A 25,758-nucleotide genomic window follows, 5' to 3' on the forward strand; every position below is an offset into this window, starting at 1 on the left:
GAATCCTGCTGCTGCACAATTTTAAAGTGTTTTTAGATGGGGTTACGATCGAGAATAAGCTTTATGTGGCCTCTCTGGACTCCCATAATATTTGCACAAAGTTTAGTCGGGCACCATTTGCAGTCATCAGCCGACATTTGAAGAAAAAAAACGGTAAAAAAAAAAAACCACGTCGCCGCACTACTTTTTGGGCAACCTCCATACCAGAAACCTGAGGCATTTTTTTGGCCAAAGGGGCGCTGTTCAGGATACAAAATAAATGTACATCTGTATGCAAAGATGTATGCTTACGCCCTCAATTCGACGTTGAGGTGAACCTGCTCGGTGAACCTGCATGAATGCGGTCAAAATTTACACACCATTTTGATTTAGGACAAAGTTTAACATGTCCGGATTAATACACTTTAACTGTGTAAGCAGCCGAACGGATACAACAGGTCACGGGCAGAGATTTATGTTTAGGGAAAGATGTGATTTAAAGGTCAGTTTAATCACGTGACCTGTGAACTGTTATTTCTGTATAAAGGCAACGAATCTGAAGCAAGCAGTAGTGTTTCAGTTGGTTGCGAGTCGGCGCAGACTTGTCGATACAAAGACAATACGGCCGTTGCCTGTTGCATCACGATGCGGTTTCTCACGCACATGTTCCTTGCGATTATCGCCATCCTTCTGGGTAAGTTCCAAACATTTGTTTGAATTTCTCTTTTTCAAATTTAAAAATTACGGATTCCTGTAGCGTGTAACCGAAGGGACAAAAAAGTTTTCCACATGTTACGTTCAATGTCAAGTACTCTGCCACGACGCGCGCTATAACGGTTTTAACGAAGGAAACGCGGAGCGGGATCTCGGTCCGTGCTGTCCTACCGAGTCGGCCGATTTGGCTGCCGAAAGAGCTCATAAAAAATACTATTGCCTGCCTAATACTTTGTTTCTGAAGTGCTTGTTGTAACAATTTGGAAGTTGTATTCCAGGATAGAAAATGCACCACTCAGAGCTTCTTTTTGTTTTGAAATCGCTTGTGGGCATGCACTAGCTACCCCTCGCTTACCAGAGGTAACGTATTCGGCGTGGATTGCCTGGCGGGTGTGCCTTTGGCGGGGCGGATATAGGCTTACTGCCCGCTGAAAATCTACGTCTTTTTTCTTTTGCAAACGCTGGTGTGCGTGTATGGTACGTTTCGATTTTGCCAAATCAAATATACGGTCGATCCACATATAAATCAAGCACTATATGGCCTATGCGGCTAGATTGGAACCAATAGTTTGGGGTCTGTTTGGTGATGATGAAAATGGAAATACATGCATCAATTAGTCGTTCTGTAAATAAAAGAACATGCACAAGTTAGAACGACTTTGTATGAGAAATGACTGGTGAAATAGCGAGACCACATTTTTCATCGTAGGCTACATCATTAACACAAGGACTGCCACATGCATAACCGTGTACTTACTCTACACTGACTTTCCTTCTTTGGGGCAGTGTGCGAAAGCAGTGTCGCTGTGTATTTGGCCGGCAGGCCTAGTGCCCAGACGTCAAATTACAAAGAATATACGCCGGCATACAAGGGAGTGGATGATACACCCGGCTCTTGCGCCATAACCAGTAAGTATATTGTCCAACTTCAGAAACTCGGGGGGGGGGGGGGACGGGTAGGGGGCTGTCAGCTGTGAAAGGTAAGGTGCTTTCTGGCAACTGCCCCACACCAATTGTGTCAATGTGCAGCTGTATAGACAAAAATGTACGCCACCAAGCTACAATCCTGGCCAAATTGGGCTGTGTGTGCTCCATCCGCTCAAGAGAACAACATTGACCGGGGAGCAGGGGAGTTGGTGACTGTTGGAGGCTAAGGTTATTTCCAAGTGTCCCAACCATTTTGGCCGGGATTGTAGCTACAACCTGCACACACCAAGGACAGAAAACGTTACCAAAAAGTGTATCAGCGTTTTCTTTAATATGAATATTATCTGTCTTGGATCATTCATAATTATAGACGTTTTTAAGGTAAGATTGTGATGGGTGGGGCTACACCCACTTATCAGAAGCTACCACCCGACCTCATTTTTTCAAACCAGCCGACCAATTACTTTTTGGTTAGAAAACCTTAAATAAAAAGACAATTTACGAAAACAGAGTACGTGGGAAAAGAGAACAACACAACCAATGTATGAATAAAGAGGTCAATCCAGTTTAGTCAACACTTTACAGAATCCGGGAGATCACGAGTAACGCATCCTCGGTTGTAGGAAACACACAACACAGGAAACGACCGCAGAAAAAAAAACATCAGGCAAGGCATTAATAACTGAAGGAAAATCTTGGTCAAGGATATAAACACAATTAGTCCTGATCCTAGAGGCAAACGTGTGCAGCACTCGGTAAAGTAATAAAAAAAAATGCAAGGGGTTAACCTTACTTTTTGATCAAATTTGGCCAAAAACATACTTTTTCTTCAAACATCGCAGAAATGACTCTTGATGGAAGGGGAGTATCATTCAATATTGAGGCAGCTATAATTGCGAAGATTTGGGCAAAAAGAATCTTTCTTTTTTTAGAAAACATTAATAGTTTTGACTGATTTTGCCCCCAAATATTGACGCATTATTTCTTTTCAAAGGCAATTTTGTCCAGAAATCCAGTTGAAATGCGTTTTAGGGTCCCTTAGGCATCTTTTAAGACAGTTTGGAGTTATTTCATTTTTTGGCCAAAATTTAAAAAAAAAATGCAAGGGATTTTAACTTAATAGTACAGTCCATACGGTCGTGTTTCAGTTACATAAATAACGATTTATAAACAGCCCTGTATTATGGTGTCATGAAACCGTAATAACGGGTTAGGCCATTTTATAATTTTCAGTCCTGAATTGTCCTATTGTTCTGTCTCCTGATCGACCGTAATGACCCAACTTCAATGAGGGAAATATTCGTGAAAACATCCTGCTTCGGGTAATTATCAGGTCAAGTTTTGATTAAATTGAAGCTGACCATGACACTTGTTTGAACCAAGGGTGGAGGTAAGCGCCCTCTACCGGGCGGAGTGAAAGACCGGTCACATGTAGAACCGTGATAGAAGTTCCATTGTGAATGAAAATTGTGCTGTGGACATTTCTTCTTGAAAACAAATTGATATTACTGCCACGCAATCCACACATTTTCTGTTCGTTTAATCTCCCTATTCATCAGAAGCCTCAGTGCATCCTTGGTGGCGTGTGAACATGATGGAAGAGTACTGCGTGGGAACGATCACTGTGGTCAATAGAGCCGATTGCTGCGGTGAGAAACTTCCCCTCGAGCACAGTGTTCGCATGCTCGATTTGAAACTTTTGATTTCGTTCACCGGTCCTAAATTATTTAATCTGTATAAAACTTAAAATGTCTGAAGTTGATAGTGTGTGTCTGCAGTTACGAAAGAATCAGTGTCCTGTTCTATTTTTCAACTTGTTGAGATTGGTTTAATCAATATCAACGAAAGGGAGGATTGCAGTAACACAATGTGAATGATATCGGTTTGTGAGTTGTGTGGTTCTGAGAAAGAACCAGAAAGTTTAACTCGACGTTTCGAACAGTATGCTTTGTTCGTCATCTTGAGACTACTGGACTATTTCTGGAGTATATTTTAGTTGTGGATGCTATATCGTTAGTTTTCTCGACCCATGGTTATTTTATAGTCTGGGATGAACAAAAAACAATAAACTTTCCAGGGTTGTCATCGAGTCCATTACAATTCCTGACAAGTCAGTTACAAGTCACAAGTCCAGTCACAAGCTATTCCAATCAACTGTGCCAAAAGGAATTTTTTGATATTGTTTTAATATCCTCTGTATCTTGTGAATGGATTTGTGCATGACTAGTGATTCACCGTTACGACCGGACTTGTTATGAAAGACTCGACTACAACGTTGAAACTTTTTTAGCTGATAAGGTTTTACAGCAAGTGAGCAGTAACTCTTTTGTGGTGAATCTTGGATTTTAGGAGTATTGAAGAAATGTAACAAGAAGTATTGACAAAACAACCTTTTCGAGCTTGTTTTCATTCCCGATATAGCCGAACGTTTGATCGGTGCGACCGTTCGCGCCGGGCTGAGCCCTTCAGTTACCGAGAACACCGTGTGCGGTTCCCCGGTAACAGCCGAGCAAGCCACTCCGGGCGCCTGGCTGCGATTCACCTGCGACCCGCCGGTACGGGCGCGCTACCTCAGCGTGGACATCGACCTAAGGGGATCGGGAAGGTTGCAGTTTCTGGCAGTATGCGAGGTCAAGGTGGAGGAATCTCAAGCCATGGAGTGCCCAGGATGGGCAGGTAATGTCAAAAACAAAAGGCTATGCTTGATTTCAGAACCTAGAATTTCGCTCGTCGAGATTTTATGTCCATGACTTGGGCCAAAATGTGGGTTCCTGTTCTGTACTGTTTCAGGTCATGAATTTTACAATTCAATAAACGCTACTTAGTCACCAAATCAATGCAATTTCTCAAACCAGCCAATGCCACCGGCTTCCTTGACGCAACTTGCTTGACCCCCACGCCCCTGCTGGATCCCAACGGTGACGGCGGCGCTTTCATCGGTACCTACCTGGGCGCCCGAGACGCCACGGCCTCCGTGTCCTTCGGTCGAATGTCCAACACGGGGCACAATGGAGCACCAAGCCTGCCGGCTTCGGCCCATCAGGTCCCGCATCCCATGGGCTCGACCGACGCCGACTTGCTGTACCTGCCCGCCACTGGGGGTCTCGTGAGGATAGGGGCGTTCTTCTGCCTGGCAACCAAGGACGAGACGAGGACACAAATTACAATGATCATCCTGAACAAGAACGGTCAGTTGAGGTTTCAAGTTTCTTATATGTCATTTCGCTCGTACCCCCCGCCCTGCAAAACAGGAACAGTTTGGTAAATTTTCAATTCCCGTCACTTGCTCAGACTCCGTTTCGAATGCACGAAGGGTCAAAATGCATATTAAGCGACGCTCATATTTGTCCACATGGTCCACAATGAAAAAGAAATCACATCCGGGATGGAATGTGTGTTTTTCTATGAGAAAATTTTCGGATAGCATCAGATTCTGTGAAGTTCATCAGCCCTTCCCAGCGCCCTGTTTGCAGGGCGGGGGGTACGAGCGAAATTTGTCATTGGCTGCGTACTTTATAACAAAAGAGGGCGCTGTGAAACATACAACAGGTTGTCTCCATTGCATTCAGCCTTCGAAGTCTTTCAAATTTTAAAACTGTTCAGTTTTGTTTTCGAACGAATAGTTTTGTCAAAACACTTTTTGAGGCAAGTGGTGTCTGTAAAAAAAATAGTATCGAAATAAAACAACACGAAGGAACAAACTTATTTTTTTTTGGTAGACGTTCACGTCCGTCCGGTAGTTCTGACGAAAACTGTGAGCTTGATGGAGTCGGTTACCTTGGAGATGGAAGCTGTAAACCCGCCAAACAGCGACTGGCGATGGAGACACGATGGCGGGCCTTTCATAGGCCGTTCCCAGGATCGACTAACTCATTTCATTCCATCAGTCTGCCCGAGGGATGCTGGGATATACGAGTGTCACGTCAATACTTTTCGCCCGCTTCAACGCCACGCCATCATGCAACTTATAGTGAGAGGTAGGTGAAGAGTGGTTCCCGTTTCTCCATTACCAAGTAGCGTATCCAGCTTTTGATGTCGGGGGGGGGGGGGGGCAACCGCACCTCCGCGCCGAAATGTAGGCAGGTTATTTTTTCTCCGGACACTTAGCCTCCGTAAAATCAAAAAGCGGGGGGGGGGGCTCTTCAAAACTGACCATTATTATACATACTGATAAATATATGCCCATTTTCACGGCGCATTATAATGGTTATTGAGCGGATTTTCTTTTGTTGGGATTGATGTTAGAACTCTCTTACCATTTATTGAAATAATTGCTGAACAAACTATTTTCCAAAAAAATCCGCCTGGAGGCCAAGGTGCCCCTCCCTGCCCCCCTCTGGATACGCCACTATTGCACTATTTAAATGTGGAAACCATTGGGGGGGGGGGGGGGGGGAAAACCCAGCGATTGATGATTGAGTAATATGATCGATAGAGGGCAGTGTTGTAATACTTGTTTTCGTATCGAGGTGTTTTAACACTCACTGACTCAGTAAACGTCTTCAGGTAGGCCAACGGTATATTTGTATAGTGTATATACAAGTCATTTGGGTTTTTTTGTGGAGAAATTTAAGGTGTGTGCTTTTACTGATATCAATTGCCGTTTTTTTCCTATGAAGCATGCCCATCTGGTAGGTGGGGACCAGACGTTTCGTGTACCAACATCTGCCCGCCATGCTACAATGGCGGCGTCTGCGACGCCCTCTCTGGCCGATGCGTCTGCGCGCCTGGATTCAAGGGTCGATACTGCGAAGAAGGTATTAAAGCGTACACCGTTGGCTTACATCCAAAACATGCTGGGCGTCCTGCCAGCGAATGTGGGAGAAATACCCAGTGTTTGTTCTTAACGTACATCTAAGATCCTTCTTTTGGGAATATGCTGCCTACCTGTGACGTCAACACCTCCCCAGGTCAGGCTCCTCGACAACGGTTCACGCGCACCCATTAATGACCCATATTCTACCTAATTTAACACACACGGTCACAGACAGTAACTTGACATCCTTCTTTTATAGAAAACTCTCAAAAACGAGTACAACCTGAAAGGGGTAAAGTGTTTTGCAGCAGATTGTCACCACACCAGTTACATCTACGCACAGTTGTTCTTATTTTCGCTTCCAATTGGTGATTAAAGCAATGTTATGAAACGTGGGTTCACAACCGCCACAGCAAAACACCGAGATCTCGTGGGCCGCTTCGGTCTGTCTGAACCGTACCGAGTTGATCTCTGAATGACGCCACGACTTTGTAGGCCTATATAGCCCGAACTCACTGGAGGCATATAGTCACATGTAATTGTGGCGGCCAAAATACATGACTCCGTATGTACACATACTGGAATTTGTATCCTTGTGGATTCATCTCTTTGTTCTCGTGTACTAAAGTTTTCGAGTTTGAAAGTGTACTTTCAAAATGCTCCTTTTTTAACCAGAGTTAATTTCCTGGGCTGAAATTCGGAATTAATATCCCCTACATAAAATACTTCAATTTGCGATGGATCAACACACCTTGGAAATTCCTAGTTTTTAATCCATATATCTAGTGGAGACAGGAAACGTATACAATCTTTTGTTCCCTATTGTGCACATGTCTCCACAGGGTACCGTGTACCAGATCATTGTGGTTACACACAAATTGAATTTCACACATATTTTTCCCGTGTCATTTTTGTCAACAGTTCTGGGACTCAACTTTTTTGGCCAAGATGGCAGCCATTACTGCCAAGGTTCGGACGATGGCAACGGTTGCCAGGGAAAACTGTTCTGTCTTCCGGACCCATACGGCTGCTCATGCGCAGCAGGATTCAAAGGATTTGACTGCATGCATGGTAATAAACCTTAGAATTTCTCATAACAATTGATCCTGCAAAATACAAGATCTTAAATTGGAACAAAATTACACTCAAAGAAACACATTTTCGACTTGGGCTTACAAACGTTTTAAATGATGACTTATGGGCTCCGTGCGCCAACAAAAGAGGGCGCCCTTTTACCTAGCAACGACGTCCCATGGGCAGGACACATTTCGCATGTTGACGCGCGCGCACCGTTCCTTGTGTGTGACGCACGTACACCAGGGGATTTGTAGTATGTACACGCATGCAGTGGCCGAGCTTCGCGGCAAAATATTGCAGCCAGGCAAGATGGCGTCGATCGGTCACCCCAACTGTACTTTCTTTGCCGGTGAGGGGGTACTTGTGAACGGAGAGGATAAGGGAGACCATGTAATTTCAGGATCAAGTTAACTCAAACCAAAACATTTTTTGATTGATATCTTCCAGGATCTTTTATGTCTCATTCCAGATGGACCTAGAATACCCGCAAAATCGTCAAAAATTGCTCGCATTTCAAAATCCGATTTATTGGGTTTTCTTAATTTTCAGAGTGCGACGAAGGTACCTACGGCGCAGATTGTAAACAGACGTGCCACTGCGCCCTCAACGTCACATGTGAGAAGGACACCGGAAAGTGCCTGGGAGGTAAATGATCAAACCCTTTCACTGAAGGTCATTGACATATGTACTATATTTAGTAGAGGTCAGAGGTCATGCTGTTTCCATAAACGTGGGCAGGAAACGGTCTCATAGTTTCAGGGATTTGGTTGCTATGCTTGGTGACCAATTTTTAATCGATGCTTGGTCAATTGGGAGTTGGCGGCCCACGGTTGCCGCCCCGGCTATATTCGGTCATGCGTACATCAGGTGTCAAATAATCGTTGCCCAGCGTTAAGTTGGAACTAATCAAGGCAGAAGTGAGGCTCTGACCTGTTCCAGGCTCGACATGCAAAATCCAGAAAATAAAAGGGTGAAACTAAAAATCAAGAACGTGGCAGCCAAGTTGGTTTACTAAAAGATTTCTGCCTTTGACGAGAATGAAATTTAGTTTATCAGCATAGCATAATCAAAATCTATATCAGCCATCCTCCTACTACTCTTCCAAGACCTTTAATATGCGAATTATTGATAATCCATTCTAAATACATACATAGCAGATGCATTCACAGTAAGATGTTGTGATTTCCTCTTAATTCCAGCTTGTGCCCCATCATACTTCGGAGTCAATTGCCAGCAAACAGGTAGGATGCTTTTGTGACCCGTTTTATCAAAAGGAGCATTATTTTTAAAGACTTTCACAACCATAGAATATTCCGAAATTGAGGCTTAAAAAACTACACCGATTTCCAGGTCACCAGGTGGCGTCCTGATAGCAATTTGTTTTTAAAGGATGACGTCATATTCCGTATATATCTTTCCGTGTCAGCAGATTGTGCAAACGGATTCTTCGGCGCGAAGTGTGACCAGACTTGCCATTGCCAGGGAGTCACGTGTCATCGAGACACTGGCGAATGCGAGGGCCGTAAGTTATAAACATTTCATTTTTAATCACGTTTTCAATTTGCTTTTTTGCGTGCTATATATGAAAGCCACGTCATGAGACGTTCTTGGCTCTGCAGTAAGACAACAGACATTTAACTTTCTTTGTTCACAGCATGCCTTACCTCTATTTTTCTACAGCATGTGCTGCACCATACTTCGGAATAAACTGTCAGGAGACTGGTGAGTACCTCTACACATCCGTTAAAAAAACCGTGGACATGACGACACTAGTGACGTCATCATTGTCAAGACAAGTAATAAGAATAGACGCGGATTATGAAAAACAACTTCCCTCCTCAATGATTTGTATGATATTTGCTTTTTGAAGGTTTCGGCGGCGTGCCCAATTTGGTATCTTACCCGAGTGAATCCACCCCAGGGCACGTGATACTCTCATGGGGTAAAGACAGTGCCTCTGTTTACACCATTGGGTACGAGTTGGTTAATCGAGGTCACTGCGAGCCAATCACGTCCCCGGATAGGAAGTTTCTTCCCGACCGCTTCGATAAGGAGACATCCCATGCCATCCTGACCGACCTGGAACCTTCATCGGTGTACAGGGTTTACGTGCAGTCACACTATGGAATCCACAGCATCGTGCCAACGGAATCGTTTGTGGAAGTTTCTACATCTCCTGCAAATGGTTAGCATTGAAAATTAAAAAAAAAAAGTTTCTGTTTTAAACCCAAAGGATTTGTGTGTTCGGTACAGTTAGATGAGTGTTTTGTAAAAGAAGAATCAAGTACCAAAAAAATGTTGTCTTTTTCATTTCACAATATCCTTCTATTACTTGAATTGACAACAATAACACCAAGCTGTCTGGACATTCCAAGTCGTGTTCGTCATTTTCTGGAATAAAACAATCCTCTGAGCTGAGCTAGCTAAGCCGCTAGATCTTAGCCTTCAAATATCGGCAGTGTTATTTCCACCAAACATACCCCAACTCCAACAATTCTTCATTCGAATGTGTATCTCTGTTGGTTTTTTCAGACTCCCGATCGGTCAAAGATTTCAGGGCCTTGGATATCACATCGAACGGCTTTCTGCTCAACTGGAGTCCAGTACAGTGCGCAGACGCGTATTACTTGACCTCCGACCTTCTGCAGATGGGTCACTGTTCCAGGTCGGATACTCAGCAAGAAAGGTCAACTTTCTTGACCCAAAGTACGTCGGTTACCATAAACTGTAGGGAACCTTTTGCAACCTACAGTGTCTCCATTGTGGCTAGCGTTGAGGGCGTCAACGGATCGGCCTCTACCTTGGAAGTCGCAACTACAAAAGCAGGTCCTTGAATTTTATCATTTGAACCATTGTCAGGCTTACAAATTACTGTAGCGGGTCGCCTTCTTAATATGTGGGGAAACACTTTCGCTTAATGCTTGTAGTTTCATCATTAATCCTTTCTGTAGAGCTTGAACTTCACATTAATCCAATTTCCCATACATATGTGAGATTCCCTAGGTTTTTATTTTGGTTTTCTTTTTCGCTTCGTACCTGTCAAACGTTTTCCAGTCCAGTTTTGCCAATCAGATGCATGACTGAACCTAAGATGTTTGTTAACTACCCTTCAAATTCCAATCCTGATCAGTAATTTTGGTGACTGTTTAACCAGTAGTTAATTTTTAAACTGCTGTTAGTCCTTTATACCCACAATGAAACTGATGCTATTTTTTATTAGCCGTGTTTACAAGTTGGGTTTCAAATCTATCCAACAGCACCGGGCACGCCAGATGGCCTGACAGTGGTCTCATCTGCAACAAATAGTCTTCACTTTGCCTGGGATGATCTGCCGTGCGAAGAGCATCATGGCCAGTTTGAAGGCTATCGCTATGCGCTACGCGATGTGTCCACCGGGGATACCGTTGCCTCCGGCATAGAATCGGTGTCAGAAGTGGGATTCACCGACCTTACTCCTTGTAGGCAGTACGAGTTTAGAGTTGCCGCACTGGCTTCCGACTTACAAGGATCCTATTCGAACTGGCTTTCTGCTCAGACGGCTGTACAAGGTAGGTGATCTGCAACTGGTGAACTTAGTTTTGAAGTTTGTTTTAATGAAACTTGTGAGACGATCTTCATGGTTATTGTTTGTTTCCGGAATTCCAGGTCCGGGCTCGGTAAACAATCTGATAGTCAGGGATACATCATCCAGTGCAACAACAGTGTCTTGGCAGCCCCCTCTGCTCAATACCTGTGGTATAAGTGAGTACAGGCTCAGATATGTACTGACCATCCAGGATATGTGTTCCATGACCGCCTTAACAGCATCACCACTGGTACCTGTGTCGACGACTTCAACGTCCACCAGGCTGACTGGCCTGGTCCCAGCCTCTCAATATCAGGCGTTCATCAAAGCCATCAATGCTGCTGACGAGGGGCAGGAGGCGTCGGTTTTGTGGACCACAAATGAGTCAGGTGTGTAAAGTTATAAGGACAAATTAAACTAATATGATAATAAAGGCATGTTAAGATACATCCAACTTATGCTCAGATCCGTCTTGTATTTTCAGTTCCTACAAACCCTCCAGAAGATGTGATGATCCTTGCAATCTCCGCTAACCGCAGCACCGGTTTCTCCTGGAGTCAGCCATCTTGTGGAGGGAGGGGCGGAGTCATCACCAAATACGCCTACCGACTGAGCCACCAGGACGGTGAGTTAGTTATCATCGACTCTGCTGATGAGACGTCGAGGGAATGGGTGGTCTTTGCAGGACTGGAGCAGTTCAGAGAGTACGGTTTCCGGGTTGCTGCTACTACCAGTGCTGGGGTTGGGCCGTACAGTCAGATCATCCGAGCAACGGTCAATCCAGGTACGAGCTTGATATTCAATAGCTTACTTTAATACCCTAGTAAAACGCGGGAAAAAGGCTGCCGTTTAAATTTTGGTTTCCAGACAGGAAACAGTTATACTAGGCCTAATTGTAGCAAAGCTTACATGGGACTACATCAATCTTCGTTGAAACCTTTTTGATACATAAGTGTTTAATAAGGACAAAAAGTGTACATACAGTCAAGGTTTTGGTTCGGCAAAATAAGATTTGACAAGCCTTGGATCGGCAGAACATTTATAAAGCGGACAATGCTTCATGGAAAAAACTGGGTACAAAACCGTTAAGGGAGTCTTGTATCCGAACATATCACACTTTTTGGAATATTCTATAATTTTCCATCAATGCGTTATTGTTCTTGATGACAGGAAAGGATGCTAACCTTTACTCGACAACGGCTCCCGGGATTTCATCAGCAGAAAGGAAGGCAACTGCGAAGTCACCTAGGAAGTCGACTGATGGAGACCCGGTGCGCCCTCTGCCGCCCGCCAAGTCACTCGGCTCAGCTGCTGACATAAGTGGCACAGTTGTAGCAGTGGTAGTGATGGGTCTTCTGCTAATTGCAGTCGTGGTGGTTGCGTACGTTAAGCTGAAACGAGGAGGAGGGAGCTTCACGATGTTCAGACGTCGCGTCGGATGGAGTGGCTTCGCTAATGACGAAGCCGAGGTAAGTTACTGCTCGCGTATCATGCCTATCACGTGTGGTGACGGTCGTCTGGTTCCTTGACTTTGCAAGTACCTAGCATCCATATTAGATTCGTCAGAATTGGCAGTCTTTTGGTCTTGGAACCAGCAAGTGGTGACGCGCGTGAAGCCAATCAGCGCGTACCTGACATGTCTGATCGACACTTTCCAGGGCGCACTTTCCAGGAGAGTTTGATACATTTTGCAGCCATCAGGCAATTAGGGATTGACTGTGATGTGGGGCTACAGAATTACCAAACTGGGTCTGTCGTACGTATAAAGAATTGCCGATATGTTTTTTTTTCCATGAAGCTAAAACAAATGTACCGTGCTCGGATTTTATTTTGTCTTTTATTTTTCTTTTGCAATAGATGATGACTGAGATGGACTCCAAAGGGCAGTAGACAACAATTTGTAACATAATGGTGACAACCCGAAATCTCCTTTATGCATGATAAGGGCAAGCTTAAATTTATAACAAATTGTAATTGATACGCATTAGTTAAAAACAAAACGAAGGAATATCTTTGTATGATAAGGCTCACTTGTAATATGCTTTTTTATATGTTATCATAGAGTAAATATAAACAAAGAACAAGTTTATTTTGGGGGGTGCAATTTTCGATTTTTGTTGGAAAAGAAACTTCAAAGAATATGATATCCTCGAACGAATCAATTAGATTTTTAACATTTAGACGATTTCTTTTAAACAGGGAGCTTTGCATATTGCGCTAATTGTTTCACGTTCGAGATGAATGTAGACTCGGCCCGAGAAGGCTGTTGCACTTGATCTGTGCACGGTGGACGTGCACACTGATTGATGCACTGTGGGCACGACGTTGAAAGCGGGGTTGAAGGTAGAGTTCAGGGGTGGGTTGTGGATATCAAGCGAGTCCGACTTGAGTCCAGTCTAAGCTGAATTAAGAGCGTCCCGCTCCTTATCCATCAGCTCAATTGAAAAAGAAATATATGAAAACAACATGACAGCTTTTAGGTCATGATTTATCGCCACTCACGTTATGCTGGATTTATAGTGCCTAATATGTGCATCTCTACAAAATTGAAATTTGCATAGCGAGGCTCATATTATTTATATTCAACATGATGTATTTGGTGACTTGGCAAATGACGATGAACAGACATCATAACATAGTCCCATAATGTTAACGACTGTTTCATGCTGCGCAATTGCAGGCAATTCAAAGACAAGTAAGACATTTTTTGAAGAGAAATACATTTCTTTTCCATCCAAAATTAACCATGAACAAACGCATATGTTTAAAATGAAGCTAAACGATTTCCCTAGAATAGCAAAAAGGAATTACTAGAATGTCTAACTGCCGGATATAATAGTTACACTCTTGATATTATGGTCTACGAAACTGAAATAAATAATGACAAGCTATTATTATCGTTATATTATAACTTTGAAGACAAACCAATGAATCAAGTGTTTGGTGTTTTGTAGTAATTTCTGTAGTTACAATAATTATTTAGACAGTGGTATATGTACAATAAAACCATTATGATAGCATTATTCCTTGCCTTTTTTGCGTTCAAAAGCACTTATACTTCACATAATATATATAAACATGCATAAATATCTCATACGCGTGGGTTGCTTATTGCTAGATGTGATCGGATAGTAAACGATATAGTAATATTTGCCAATTTAATCTCTGATCCGAAGAAAAACAAAATGGCCATAATACTCGTTTTTGTACCTGCAAATCTTTGTCATTAACGGATAATGTTTATACTGAAAGAAAACGCGCATACTTTGAATTATGATTAAAAGACGGTGAATGACTTATGATACAAGTAAATAAGTTATAGTAAATTGAATATTCCTAAAGTTTAGTTTTTACTTGCACATCTACTTATACAAATAAGTCCAGCCTTGTGCTGGATTAGCCTTTAAAGGTGAGCATGAACCGGACGCGTGGCGCCCTCGAAAAAAAATTGTCGAAGGGGGGGGGGGGGGCAGCACATTACACTAGGGGCGCTCTTCAGGATATAGAGGTAAATCAATATGTATACTCGCGCTTACATCAAAACGGCGCACTTTAAAAGCTTTTTTACTTTGTTTCTCCCCTTTTCAGTGCCATTGAATACATTTTTTGCTGTTGGGATGTTCGAAAAATACCTCAAAATCCGCATTTTTTTTCTCATCACGAAAAAGTGGGGGATAATGCAATAGCCCATCCCCTGGTCAAAAAGTGGGGGGATATATATATACTCCCACCCCCTCCGGGTTTACGCCCCTGGCCATGCATGTACATTAAAGCATTTCAAAGAAAGGCTTTTCGTCGAGCTGTGTAGATCTGTTTGCGCTTAAAATGCCGCACCCAACCACTTGGATGTCTGTCGGATAACTAACCGTATATATACGCCAATGCGGTGCTACGGATGAGATCGGCCTTCGATGCAGTATACAGACGTGACAGATGGCGCTATATGGCTTTGTAATGCATGTGGGACTTTATCCTTGCTAATATCATGCATTCAAGAAATCGAACGTGGAAAGTTCCTGGCCAATTGACTAGGTATCTGAGTCATATACAAGAACTAGGGATTCGGTAGGCGGATCGTTTGATAAACTTCGACCTTTTCTTCGGTGGCATGGCACGGCTGGTGATGCTTTGTGTTCTTGTCATAACTATGATTACATATCGCTGTGGCTATCCTAAATGTATCTCTACGAGAAACACGGCTGCTCGCCGTTTACTTCGACGTCATCATCGACATTACCATGTAACACACCAGCAGAGGCACAACTATGGGGTAAAGCACCAAGAACAACACCAGGCAAATGATGACCGCTGGTCGCCGCCCAGCGCTGAGAAAGGCGGATGCGTCAACTCCTCCTAGGAACGTATTGCCAAGCAGGGCTGAACTCTGGATCCTGCGGGATAGGACCTCCACGCTGAGCCCCGAGCCGGACGCCGACACTAGCCGCTCCTCCACTGACTTCTCGATCTCTCGCCCGTTGCCGCTGAAAGACAACAGCTCGTAGCAGAAGGTCTTGGCGAACTCCACGCAGTCGTCCAGGAGGACCTTGTAGCGCTTTGGGGAGGCCCTCAGTATTGCAAACTGCAGCCCACTCACCGGCACCTGCTTGTACTTGCCGATGTAGAAGGACCTCTTGATCTTGGGTTTGAGCTCCCCAAACATGGACAACTTGAAGCGAATCTTGTACATCCTCTGCTCCTCTGACTCGAAGCAGAGCTCCGTCTCCCAGACGAGAAGCTGGTTGGGAATGGCGAACGGGTCGTCCGTGGGCATGTCTTGGAAGACGTTCATCGGGTCATTTTTTGGAGTCACTTCGTTCGCTGGGACGCACAGTACGAAGGCGTGCCAGCCACTGTTGACGCAGATGAAGACATCGTAGTCACTCGGGTCGCCCTGTGCAAGTAGCCTCTTGATTTCATCGCCGTTGTTTTGGCGGTGGGCCCGGACTACTTCTGGTTTGATATCCTCCAAGTTGTTAACGTGGTACGCCAGTGGATCGTAAGACCGAAGGCTCCCCTCAACCATCTCGATATGAGACTATACTCGTTGTACGTACAGCTCTTCAATCCACTGCAAATTAATAAAGTAAAAAGCAAACAGTGGATAAACTAAATAGCACACAATTTGATTTTTGTTTAATGCCAGGTACATTAACGTATTGACGAGGATCTCAGACTATTTTTTTATGCTTCATGAAATTTCACAATAAAATCAAAGCCAATATCAGTCCCAGTACCGGTGTGAAACGTGTAATCAGCAGATGCAGTTTTATTGTTGGACCAGATTGTAACCCGCAAGAAGTACGTAGACCTACATCTGTCCCGAGACGATGTATTTCGTGAATTGAATGACTGCCGCCAGACTTATCTCAGATAACGAGAATACGCTTTGCTTATGGGACAAATCGTTATTTTGGTCCTGGGAAAACTTTGTCTCGTGTGCAGATTTAGAACTTTTGGCTTTATTTTGTCATAATTACAAGCTGTCATGCAAAACAAAAACAAAAAAAACAATTGCACACTCCATTCTCAAATGAGTCACCACTATAATGATTGCACACAAAGGGTGATTTCCTCGCATTTATTTTATTTCAAAGGAAAATGTTGTTTCGGTTTCATGTTTGTTTTCCGACGGAACCTTGCTCTGGACCGGCACCGGGACTATTGGATAATGTAATCCGGATAATGAGTTTTTTGGAAGGAACAACTTGGGAAATTACGGTATCAGAGGTTGCATTTTGATTAAAGATAAGCAATACAATGACATACATTATAAGCAACACGACTAGATAAACACTCAGATAAATAAAGTAATTCCATTAAAGATATACTACAAAGGAGACATTAGCACTAAATGTTATCATGGATATTGACTTTTGATAATTTAAAATAACTATATTCCATTTGGGACAAATCACATAGAATTTGGAAACATGCCAGGACATTGTCGAAATGAAACTGAAATAAAACTATATATAGGCCTAACTAAAAGCTATATAAAGCATCCTCTGCTTTCAGAATTATTTAAGAATTGCACTCAAGATGAATTGAATGTGTACAGCTATATTCAAGGCCAAGTCAAAAGAGAATTAGTTTCTCTTTCCCCGTTCGCTTCCTTTTTCCTGCCGGCTTTTTTTTTTAAGATATTATTTTGACAATGATATATACTGTCAATATTTTCATTTCATTTGTTTCCAACAAAATTGTAGCTTTGTAGAAAGGGTTACGGCTCCTTATGAATGACACAATGTTCTGTGTAAGTATAAAAAGTACAGATAATGGAAGAATCCATATTCGCCATTTTGGAAAATCCACCATCTTGTAAAAAAGCGCCCGTCTCCTTCATTTTTTTCTCAAAATGCCCAGACGAGAAACATTTTGTTTTACTTGCCCTAATGGTATTCCATTTTTGTCAATATATAACTCGTTTGCGCAGAGTCATATTCGAGGATTGCCGAATTTTATTTCAGCAAAGAGAAATGAACACAGCCATGGCTAACACTACACAAAGTATAATCTTAGGCCTACAATTTAATTTATCTAAGCAGAAAATAACCAGTTCGAAGATTGCTCGAGAATTACCCAAATCGACATCAGATTAAAATGTTGAAATTATGTTAAGAATGTAAAACAAAAAATATCCACCGTGGGAAGTACGCATTAAAGCTGCTCTCTCACAGATATATTTGAATTTCACCCAAAGTAGAGATTCTGTTTTTAAATTATATTTTCCGAGTAATACAGAAAGTCAATCACTATTAAATGAGACATCAAGTCAACCCCCCTCCCTGTACACACACACTGTGAACATTCCTTTGTATTCCTGAAGTTAAGGAAAGCCGGAGAAAAAAACTCATTTTACTCACACTGTGAACACTCTTTCGACCCAATTTTTTTATCGCGATTTCCTTGAGCGTCCCTCTTCATTTTGCGACAATAAACCTAACCCCAAAATGCCTCTAATTCCTGTTTTCCAGAGAGGGAGAAACCTAGTGTGGACGTGTGCAAGTCCACACAGCGTTCACGCTTCCTGCATCTTATGGACCTCTTTTGTTCACAGGTCCACGAAGATGTAAGGTTATAGAGCGCCCGTTCTTGTTCCGTAGTCGTAGGGACATACACTCGTCTGAACGAGGTATATGTGGGGACCGAAAACGATGTGGGGACACTGCAGAAAGTCCCCATAACTCGGTCCTAATTGGCCTAACAATAAAAAATGTCCCCCTAACGTGTAGGCCTACCCTTTGCGTCTTAAACACACATACATTTATGGGGAAGACCTTTGTTTCCCTTCTTTTGTTTTCATATAGTTCCTATTGAAAAGCGGCGCGTTTCCCTTTTGAGGTAGATTGATTTGGGTCTATTGTTCCATTGTGTTTTCTACCCAATAAGGAACCCCGTACATGTACACACACACACACACACACACGTCCGTTTAGTTATGGAATACTTTCCCGTCGACAAATTTGGAATTATTTATTTTAGGAGCGCACAAGCAAGCCAAAATAATCGCATATTTTCAAAGCTCTAGTTGAAAACATCCAAAATAGAAATAAAAGTAATGTTTTAAAAAAACATTGAAATAGAACAAACATTTTTGGTAGTTTAGTTTCTACAGTGCAGTGAAGGGCCGTGCATGCATGTCGCTTCAGGGCTCCCGCTCACATCATGAACAGCATTTTTATTGACAATAATGAGCTATGGGGCAAAGCTCATTATTTACCACCTGCTCGAACCTTTTGTATGGTACGTGACATGAATACGGGGAATGACAAGGGTTACAGTTCATTGGAAATTCCCCGCCAACTCAGCAGTCTTGTTGATTTTAGCCATTTTAAGAGATGTTGCTATCGGTATGGGACAACTATAATATTAAGGCTTCGTAATTCCAGTGTAGGCCATAGATGTAGATTTAATTTATTGATAGTTTTCTAGTCCGGATATGGTCATTATTAAAGTCTGTGAATTAAATCCTTATGAATAAATAAATCCATCGAAAAAAAAAACGGGATCATACAGTGATCTGAATATATCGGGCCTACAGGCCCCCCCCCCCAAAAAAAGTATGGAACAGAAGCCCATTCTCTGAAAGAAACATTGACGTTTTTTTTTTACTAGAAAACAGTCAAACGCAGGCACACAGCTGACCCTATAGCTGTAGTCAGCTGGGTGTAAGTTTGACTGGTTTCTCATGATACGTTAAATAGGTGTTTTTAATACATTCGTTTATCTGTATCGCCACTGTGTAATATAAAATGAACCACTAGTCACAGTAATATCACTGTCACGACTCACGGCAGTCATTCTTTGAGAGATGGGAGCAATATTTTTAATTAACAACAGCCACACACTCATTTACTACCGTATATTAAAAAAAAATATATCCACCCCCCCCCCCCTCCGCCCCATCCAGACGACCACTATTACACCATTGTTCGTATGCCCACATGTTGTACAGCAAAGACATGGCATAATGATATTTATTGAGTTGTGCTGCCAACATGGCGAACGGGAACGCATCATTCTCATCCTATCCATTGGATGACTTCCGGTTAAGGCCATGACTTCCGGCAAAATGGGGTGGCTAATATAGAACATATACGGACACAAAAAAGCCAACATACCTGACGTCGGAAGCGTGGAAAAGAACAGCCGTAAAATCACTTTGATCTGCAAGTTCAAGGCCAGTATGGGTGTTGCCGTCGTCCTCGTTCCAATTCGGTGGTGCTGAAGATGTGGGACGTGGTGTCGTGGCGTGCGTGCTGTTTGCCCATTGTGCGAGGTTGAACGGACGCAAAAAAAACTACGTCATTGATCTGATACAGGGGATTCCCCTGCGTATTTAGCACGCACGATACATGAGTTCCGTTTGTTACTGCCGATTTTTAGACCGAACGATTAGCGGTTATATTAATTCTTTTTATGCTAATTTTTGGTGGATCATTAGTTGCATATCCCGTGCTCTTCAAAACTGGAATTAATTTTCCTCGTAACCAATTTTCAATGCGTATGCTCTGCTTAAACGGGAAAACCAGGCACTCTTTTCTGCATATTTTGGGCATATGTAATGGGCTCAAAATGAGTGTAACTGATAATCAAACGGTCCGCCAAAATGATCCCTTTAACTCCATTTCCAATTTCCTCCACAAATATATGAATGGTTACTTATGTTGATTGTCAAAAATTGGTATATTGAAAAGTTTTGGACATTTTGCTCGTCACAAAACTGCGTGTAAATGCGCAGTACATGTGCGCATACCTGAAGCCCTGAAAGTGTGGGGTACGGGCCCGCTTAAGGGCCCCTGGAAGTTTTTGGATCCTAGGTAGGCCTACTCTGTGGTGCAATCTGAGGCATTTCCTGGCCACTTTCCCCTGAATTGTTGAATGAATATGCTCGTGTTGATATATTACGTCACAAACATCACATCGAAACTGTAGCTTGACTATCTTTCGAGATTTGGCCTCTTTAGCTAAGGGTGATCCCCAATTTTCGTCACCGAGAATCAGCTCAATTCGTATTTTGCCTCCGAGCGAGCACGTGCTTGCGTTAGGCTGTAGCTGTCTACCACACCGTCGTATATGAAGCGACCTCACGCGGCACCTCGTGCCGACGTGACAGAATGTACAATCTGTTGCCATGGGTTACAGAACCGGATTTTAGCTTCGCGGGGTTTTGAGCAGCGGTGTTTATTATTTACATTCTCCATTTTTTTCTTCTTCTTCCTTTTTCCTTTCCCCTTCCTTCTCCATTCTTTATTTTCTATTTGGCCGACAGCAGCATGATGTTGCCGACAAAATTTACTAATGGGGAGGGGGGAGTGACACTGCCCCCCCCCCCCCCACCTCTGTAGTGACGCCCGTGTGATATCTTGTAAAAGATATTAAAATGTTTGGGTTGCCCAGCGGTAGCCTGTCGCCGTGGCGTCACAGGGCACATGGTCTATAGAGTTTGCACTATGTATCGTTTTTAAAATGCAGAACTTAGCATGCACACACGTACGTTTGTTTATGGTGTAAATCGAGGATTTTCTATTGTTTTTCTGCATGCCCTTTTTCCGTTATTTATACCTTAACTGTTTTGCAACAGCTCTCATTGGTTTTGTTCACGTTTTATACAACCGGGGAGTCCTCGATTTGGCTCCTGTCCTCGATTCATTGATAAAGTTGCACGTGTGTGTCCTCGATTTTGCAACATAAGCACGCGCAAAACACACCGGTGGGGAGGAGTGCGCGTGACCAACACTGCAATGGTCGCAAGGTGCTTTCTGCATTTTGACGGTGAGCTGAGTTTGTTGTAGGAAACGAACCCGGAAACGTAAACCAAGCTGAACATACAAGCAACTTTGCATGCAGAGTTCAGTAAGGTCAAAGCGAAACCGCTGAAAGTTGCGACACTTTCCTGTGGCGTTGGCCTTCGGTCGTCGGGTATTTCCTCCTCCATCGATGCAACGGTGTACAGTTTCAGACACACATACCAGAATCAGTTTGTTCAAAGTTATGGATGCCCGTTGAGCCTTGCCATTGTGTGTGGCACATTTTAGGATTTATTAACTTTCGGTGTAAAATAAGCCATGGAGACGAGTCGAGCTTGCAGTTGCTATCTCGGTGTAAGGATACTCTTGCTGCTATTCTTCATCCCAAACCAAGGTGAGGTTTGATTTCTATTATGGCCGACACTACAGTACAAGTAAGCCTACACGTACTTACGTGCAGGGACCATCATACTTCCTTGTTGATCTAACACACACCGCAGTATTTATACCACGCCAAGAATTTCATAGACATTTTTTTGAGTAATCAGTGTTGCAACAACTTGCATGCTGTAAGGCTGCAGCATTAACTTCATTTTTTTAAATGGATAAACTACATGTACACATGTTCATGTTTTACTGTGGTATCGTAAACGATAATATTCTAGAAATGTTCCCTTAATTAAAACACAAAAACATATAGAATCACTTTGCATACATTGTGGCCGTTTCCAAAGAAGAATGTTCAATACCTAAAATTTTCAAGTTTAAACTTAAACTTCAGTGGATAGGCCTATGACACTTTTCGAGAAAACAGTGAAAACCATGCACAACCTTTTGATCACGAAACATGATTTCGTCGACAGAACTCCGAATTTCGTTGGAAATAATAAAATCATCTTCATTTCTAGATTTCTGCTTAATCAGTGCGATCCGACAAAAAAACTTTTAAATAATAATTCTCTTTTACTTTTTGATTTTTTTTTTGTTAGCGGCCTTAAAATGTTTGACAATTCAGTTATGTTATAGTTGTAAAGACTTTAAACTTTGATGAAACTCTAAACTTTGATGGATTCGTCAAGAAGTTGATCGATATTGAGATTGTTGTGTTATAGCAAATCCCGTGTACACTGCGTGGCATAGCCGACGGGGATGGGGCGTGGGGCCGTGGGCGTACCCTATAGAAAGATTGTGTCCACCCCCCCCCCCCCTTAGATTTTACGGAGGCCGGTTGGCTGGTGAAAAAAAAACCTGTCTACCTTGGAGCACGAATGCTACAGAAATTGGGAGCCCCCACTTTAACATCCACCCCCCGCCCCCCCCCGCCTTGGCCCCGTGTGAGAACGCTGTTACATGTTATGGCTATGCCGCTGCCTGTACGGCTTTGAACCAAAAAAACAAAAAAACTCAATGAGTACTTATTGTTTCAATGCAGGCGTGGCCCTAATTGACCTGCGGGACAAATACGTCAGTCAGAGCAGCAACGTCTCAACTGATAGTTACGCAACCTGGGCAGTTGATGGTGACATCGACACGATTTCACATACGTGTAAGTTTTTTTTTTATTTTGAATTTTTGTTTCGATTTCGTAGCAAACCAGCATTATGATATGCTATCATTAGTATGGTTCATCCCATATCGATCGCAGTTTTGTGTGACATCATGGAATTTCCTAGCACATTTTTCTTCATGCATAGGCCCACAATGACGTCACGCGTTGTCTACATGTACTCTTTCTTTTGGAAGCAGTGTCCCCACTATAGGCTCCCATAGGGCAGTGCACGTGTAAACAAAGTGTGACGTCATTATGTTTAAAGGCCATACCGAAGCACTCCCCCAGCAGGACGACTTTATTCCCGACTTTTTATGCTAAACGGCACTGTCCAAAAGAAGATCGAGTCAACTATTATGTTTTAAAGTATCAATGCTCTTTTTTTTTAGTGTGCAATGGAGACCAATGGTGGCGGGTTGATCTGGGGACTACCTATCGCTTGCAGCGGATCACCATAGTTAATAGAAACGATAGACATGGTAAGGTTTTAGGTATTCAAATCATGGATTTAAACATGCCGGCCCACTGGCGTGCTATTTTCTAATTGCAGCCGAAAATAGCAATAAGACTTTTTTTTAATTGCTTTTTTGTTTCGCCAGCAATTCAAAATTTATCCTGAGGAAGTGGCAGATGCTAAACTTTAATGACTTTAAAAAAAAAAGTATGCCGAAGTTCACTGCAGAGCTATTCACATCCATCCAATGTTAATATACAGACTAGCGGTATGGGTAGCCTAAATTATGTGACTTGGTGCGTTCAATTAAGATTTTATACCTATTTATCACCGTAGGTAGCCGATTACAAGGCGCTATTGTGCGAGCTGGATTGGATGCAGATCACTCACAGAACGCACGAGTCGGATCACCAGTCACCTATGGTCAAGCCTACCCTGGCGGACAGACTCTCAATTTCGTACCGGACCCTGTAGTCTCTGCTCGGTACGTGAGCGTGGACTTATACAATAACTGCTTGCAACTGGCGGAACTTAGGCTGGAAGAAGAGGTCATTATTTCATCAGGTGAGTACGCGTGCGCCAACTTTTGAAAGTCAATCAGGCTAGCCACATCCGAATCTCTATTAAATTGTGTCGGTACTCGTCCATTGCAACTATGCTACGCAGAGGGAAATGCTGGCAAAAGACGTAGCCGCATAGCTTTGGAGGCCGAGGCTAGGCCCGTCTCGGACGAGGCTTCATCGTATTACACAATTTTTGAGCTAACATGGCTGGCTTTTCCCTTCTAGTCCTTTGGGAAGAAATATCCATTTTTCACTCTTCTATACTATTGTCATTTTCCAACCACCATGTTCGGTACGTTTTGTACGCAAAAATCGGGAACCCGAGCACAATGTTCGGTATAGCCGAGTGTTCGGTATAGCGGTGTTCGGCAAATAGCGACGTTATAGACCCAGCAGGCAGTAGTAGCAACGCCCCCAAGGACTGTCATTGGTTTAAATTTGTGTGACGTCCGTGGCCCAATCTTTCGTTTCTTAACATTGAGCGCAATGTTGTATGGGCTGCCACGCCACATAGGATACATATAGTACTTTAACCCGTGGTTGATAACAGATTTTGCTAATACATCATAATTTAACACCCCTTTTAAAGAAAGATCGACAATCCTTGGAAGGTTTTATTGTGTGTTTTTTTGTATTTTCAACAATACAATGATAATACGTTTGGAAACAAAGAACTATTCTTTATGTTTGCGACATTGAACTTCCAGTTTAGTTTGCCTACCCGTAGTTGGCAAAATGTACAAAGGTCTTAATAAAGTACCACATCAGGGTTCGACCTTAACTTTTTTTTATTTACTGACCAGCCGGGCCATTGAAACAGACTCTTAACTAGCCTGCGGGCATTTTTCACTAGCCCGCATGTTTTTCTTTTATAAGAGTGTCTCATTTAACAATGTGCATACGTATATCCTGGGGCAATCTTAAACAAAATAATAAAATTATAGACAAAAATTGATACAGGTTTGCATAACTTTAATGATTGATTTCTTCCTGCCCTTTCATCTTTGCCGTAGCCATATTTTTTGACTCGCCAGCCGGGCTACTTACGGAATAGTTTGACTAGCCCGCCGCTGTTTTGACCAGCATTAGTTTGGCTAGCGGGCTACCGCTAAAGTCGAACCCTGGGATTATGCGTTCTGTGCTGAACTATTATAATTGAGTCTGCTGCCCCCAAGCCACCAAATATACCCCCATGGCTTGGGGGCAGCAGACTCAACCCCCGCCTTTGCTCGTAACCCCGCCCTGCAAACAGGACGCTGGGATACTCTGATGAGCTTCACAGAATCTTGTGAAGGAAGTGGCCTGTGACCTATGTATAAAGCGCCCAGCTGCAGCTGTTTAAGACCGCAGTTAGACAATGTGCGCAAATGCTATCTGAAAACTTCCCATAGAAATGCACACGTTCCATACCGGATGTGATTTCTGCAGTTCATTGTGGACCATTATGGACAAACTTGCAATCCGACCGTTCGTGATTCGAAACGGAGCCTGAGCAAGAAACGGGAATTGTAAATTTACAGCACAGATAAGTTTTACAGAGTTTCCTACATTATGACGCTTTTTCAGTGGAAAAATAATAATAAAAAAATCTCTAAACTGGAACAAAAGAGTAATGAATCAGCCTTAACGGCCGTTTCAAACCTTGCAGAGTCATGACCTTGATGACGCGCAGGTCACAGCACGCAGAATCCAACCAATCAGAGTGTGAATTTATCAGAGTATCCCAGCGTAATGACATATTGTTAAAGACCGCGGTTAGCTTTTATGCGAGCAAAATGATATCCGAAAACCTACTCATTTCTTTTTCATTGCGGACAATAGAAATGTCTGTACTGAGAAGGTAATCTCAATCAAAATCGGTAGCAAAATCGCTACATCACTTTCAGTGTTTAGGGGAGCATCGCCTGCACTGTCTGGTCGTTAT

The 25,758-nt window shown here is 43.0% G+C and overlaps 3 protein-coding genes across 3 annotated transcripts in view; 2 read left to right on the forward strand and 1 right to left on the reverse strand.

The window, feature by feature from the left end:
• The first annotated feature begins 354 nt into the window (after positions 1-354).
• On the forward strand, positions 355-14,054 carry LOC119738584 (tenascin-like). Its single transcript, XM_038213491.1, has 19 exons — positions 355-673; positions 1,480-1,602; positions 3,180-3,269; positions 4,042-4,296; positions 4,476-4,808; positions 5,340-5,597; positions 6,240-6,377; positions 7,298-7,447; positions 8,003-8,098; positions 8,653-8,694; positions 8,883-8,975; positions 9,134-9,175; positions 9,324-9,638; positions 9,986-10,279; positions 10,711-11,001; positions 11,099-11,407; positions 11,503-11,802; positions 12,189-12,487; positions 12,876-14,054. Exons 1-19 carry the CDS (start codon positions 625-627, stop codon positions 12,906-12,908), a joined length of 3,510 nt encoding a protein of 1,169 aa, XP_038069419.1. The 5' UTR covers positions 355-624; the 3' UTR covers positions 12,909-14,054.
• A 467-nt stretch (positions 14,055-14,521) lies between these two features.
• LOC119737162 lies at positions 14,522-16,090 on the reverse strand. Its single transcript, XM_038211283.1, has one exon. The coding sequence runs from the start codon at positions 16,039-16,041 to the stop codon at positions 15,229-15,231; it is 813 nt and encodes a 270-aa protein (XP_038067211.1). The 5' UTR covers positions 16,042-16,090; the 3' UTR covers positions 14,522-15,228.
• Positions 16,091-21,571: 5,481 nt separating this feature from the next.
• The window catches only part of LOC119736667 (receptor-type tyrosine-protein phosphatase F-like), a 57,651-nt gene continuing 53,464 nt past the window's right edge, over positions 21,572-25,758 (forward strand). The window contains exons 1-4 of the mRNA XM_038210682.1: positions 21,572-21,662; positions 22,701-22,814; positions 23,207-23,296; positions 23,608-23,835. Coding sequence (XP_038066610.1) covers positions 21,587-21,662; positions 22,701-22,814; positions 23,207-23,296; positions 23,608-23,835 — 508 coding nt within the window. The 5' untranslated portion in view covers positions 21,572-21,586. The remainder of the gene's footprint in view (positions 21,663-22,700; positions 22,815-23,206; positions 23,297-23,607; positions 23,836-25,758) is intronic.

This window comes from Patiria miniata, unplaced genomic scaffold (assembly GCF_015706575.1).
Source record: "Patiria miniata isolate m_02_andy unplaced genomic scaffold, ASM1570657v1 HiC_scaffold_3, whole genome shotgun sequence".
Lineage (NCBI taxonomy): Eukaryota > Metazoa > Echinodermata > Asteroidea > Valvatida > Asterinidae > Patiria > Patiria miniata.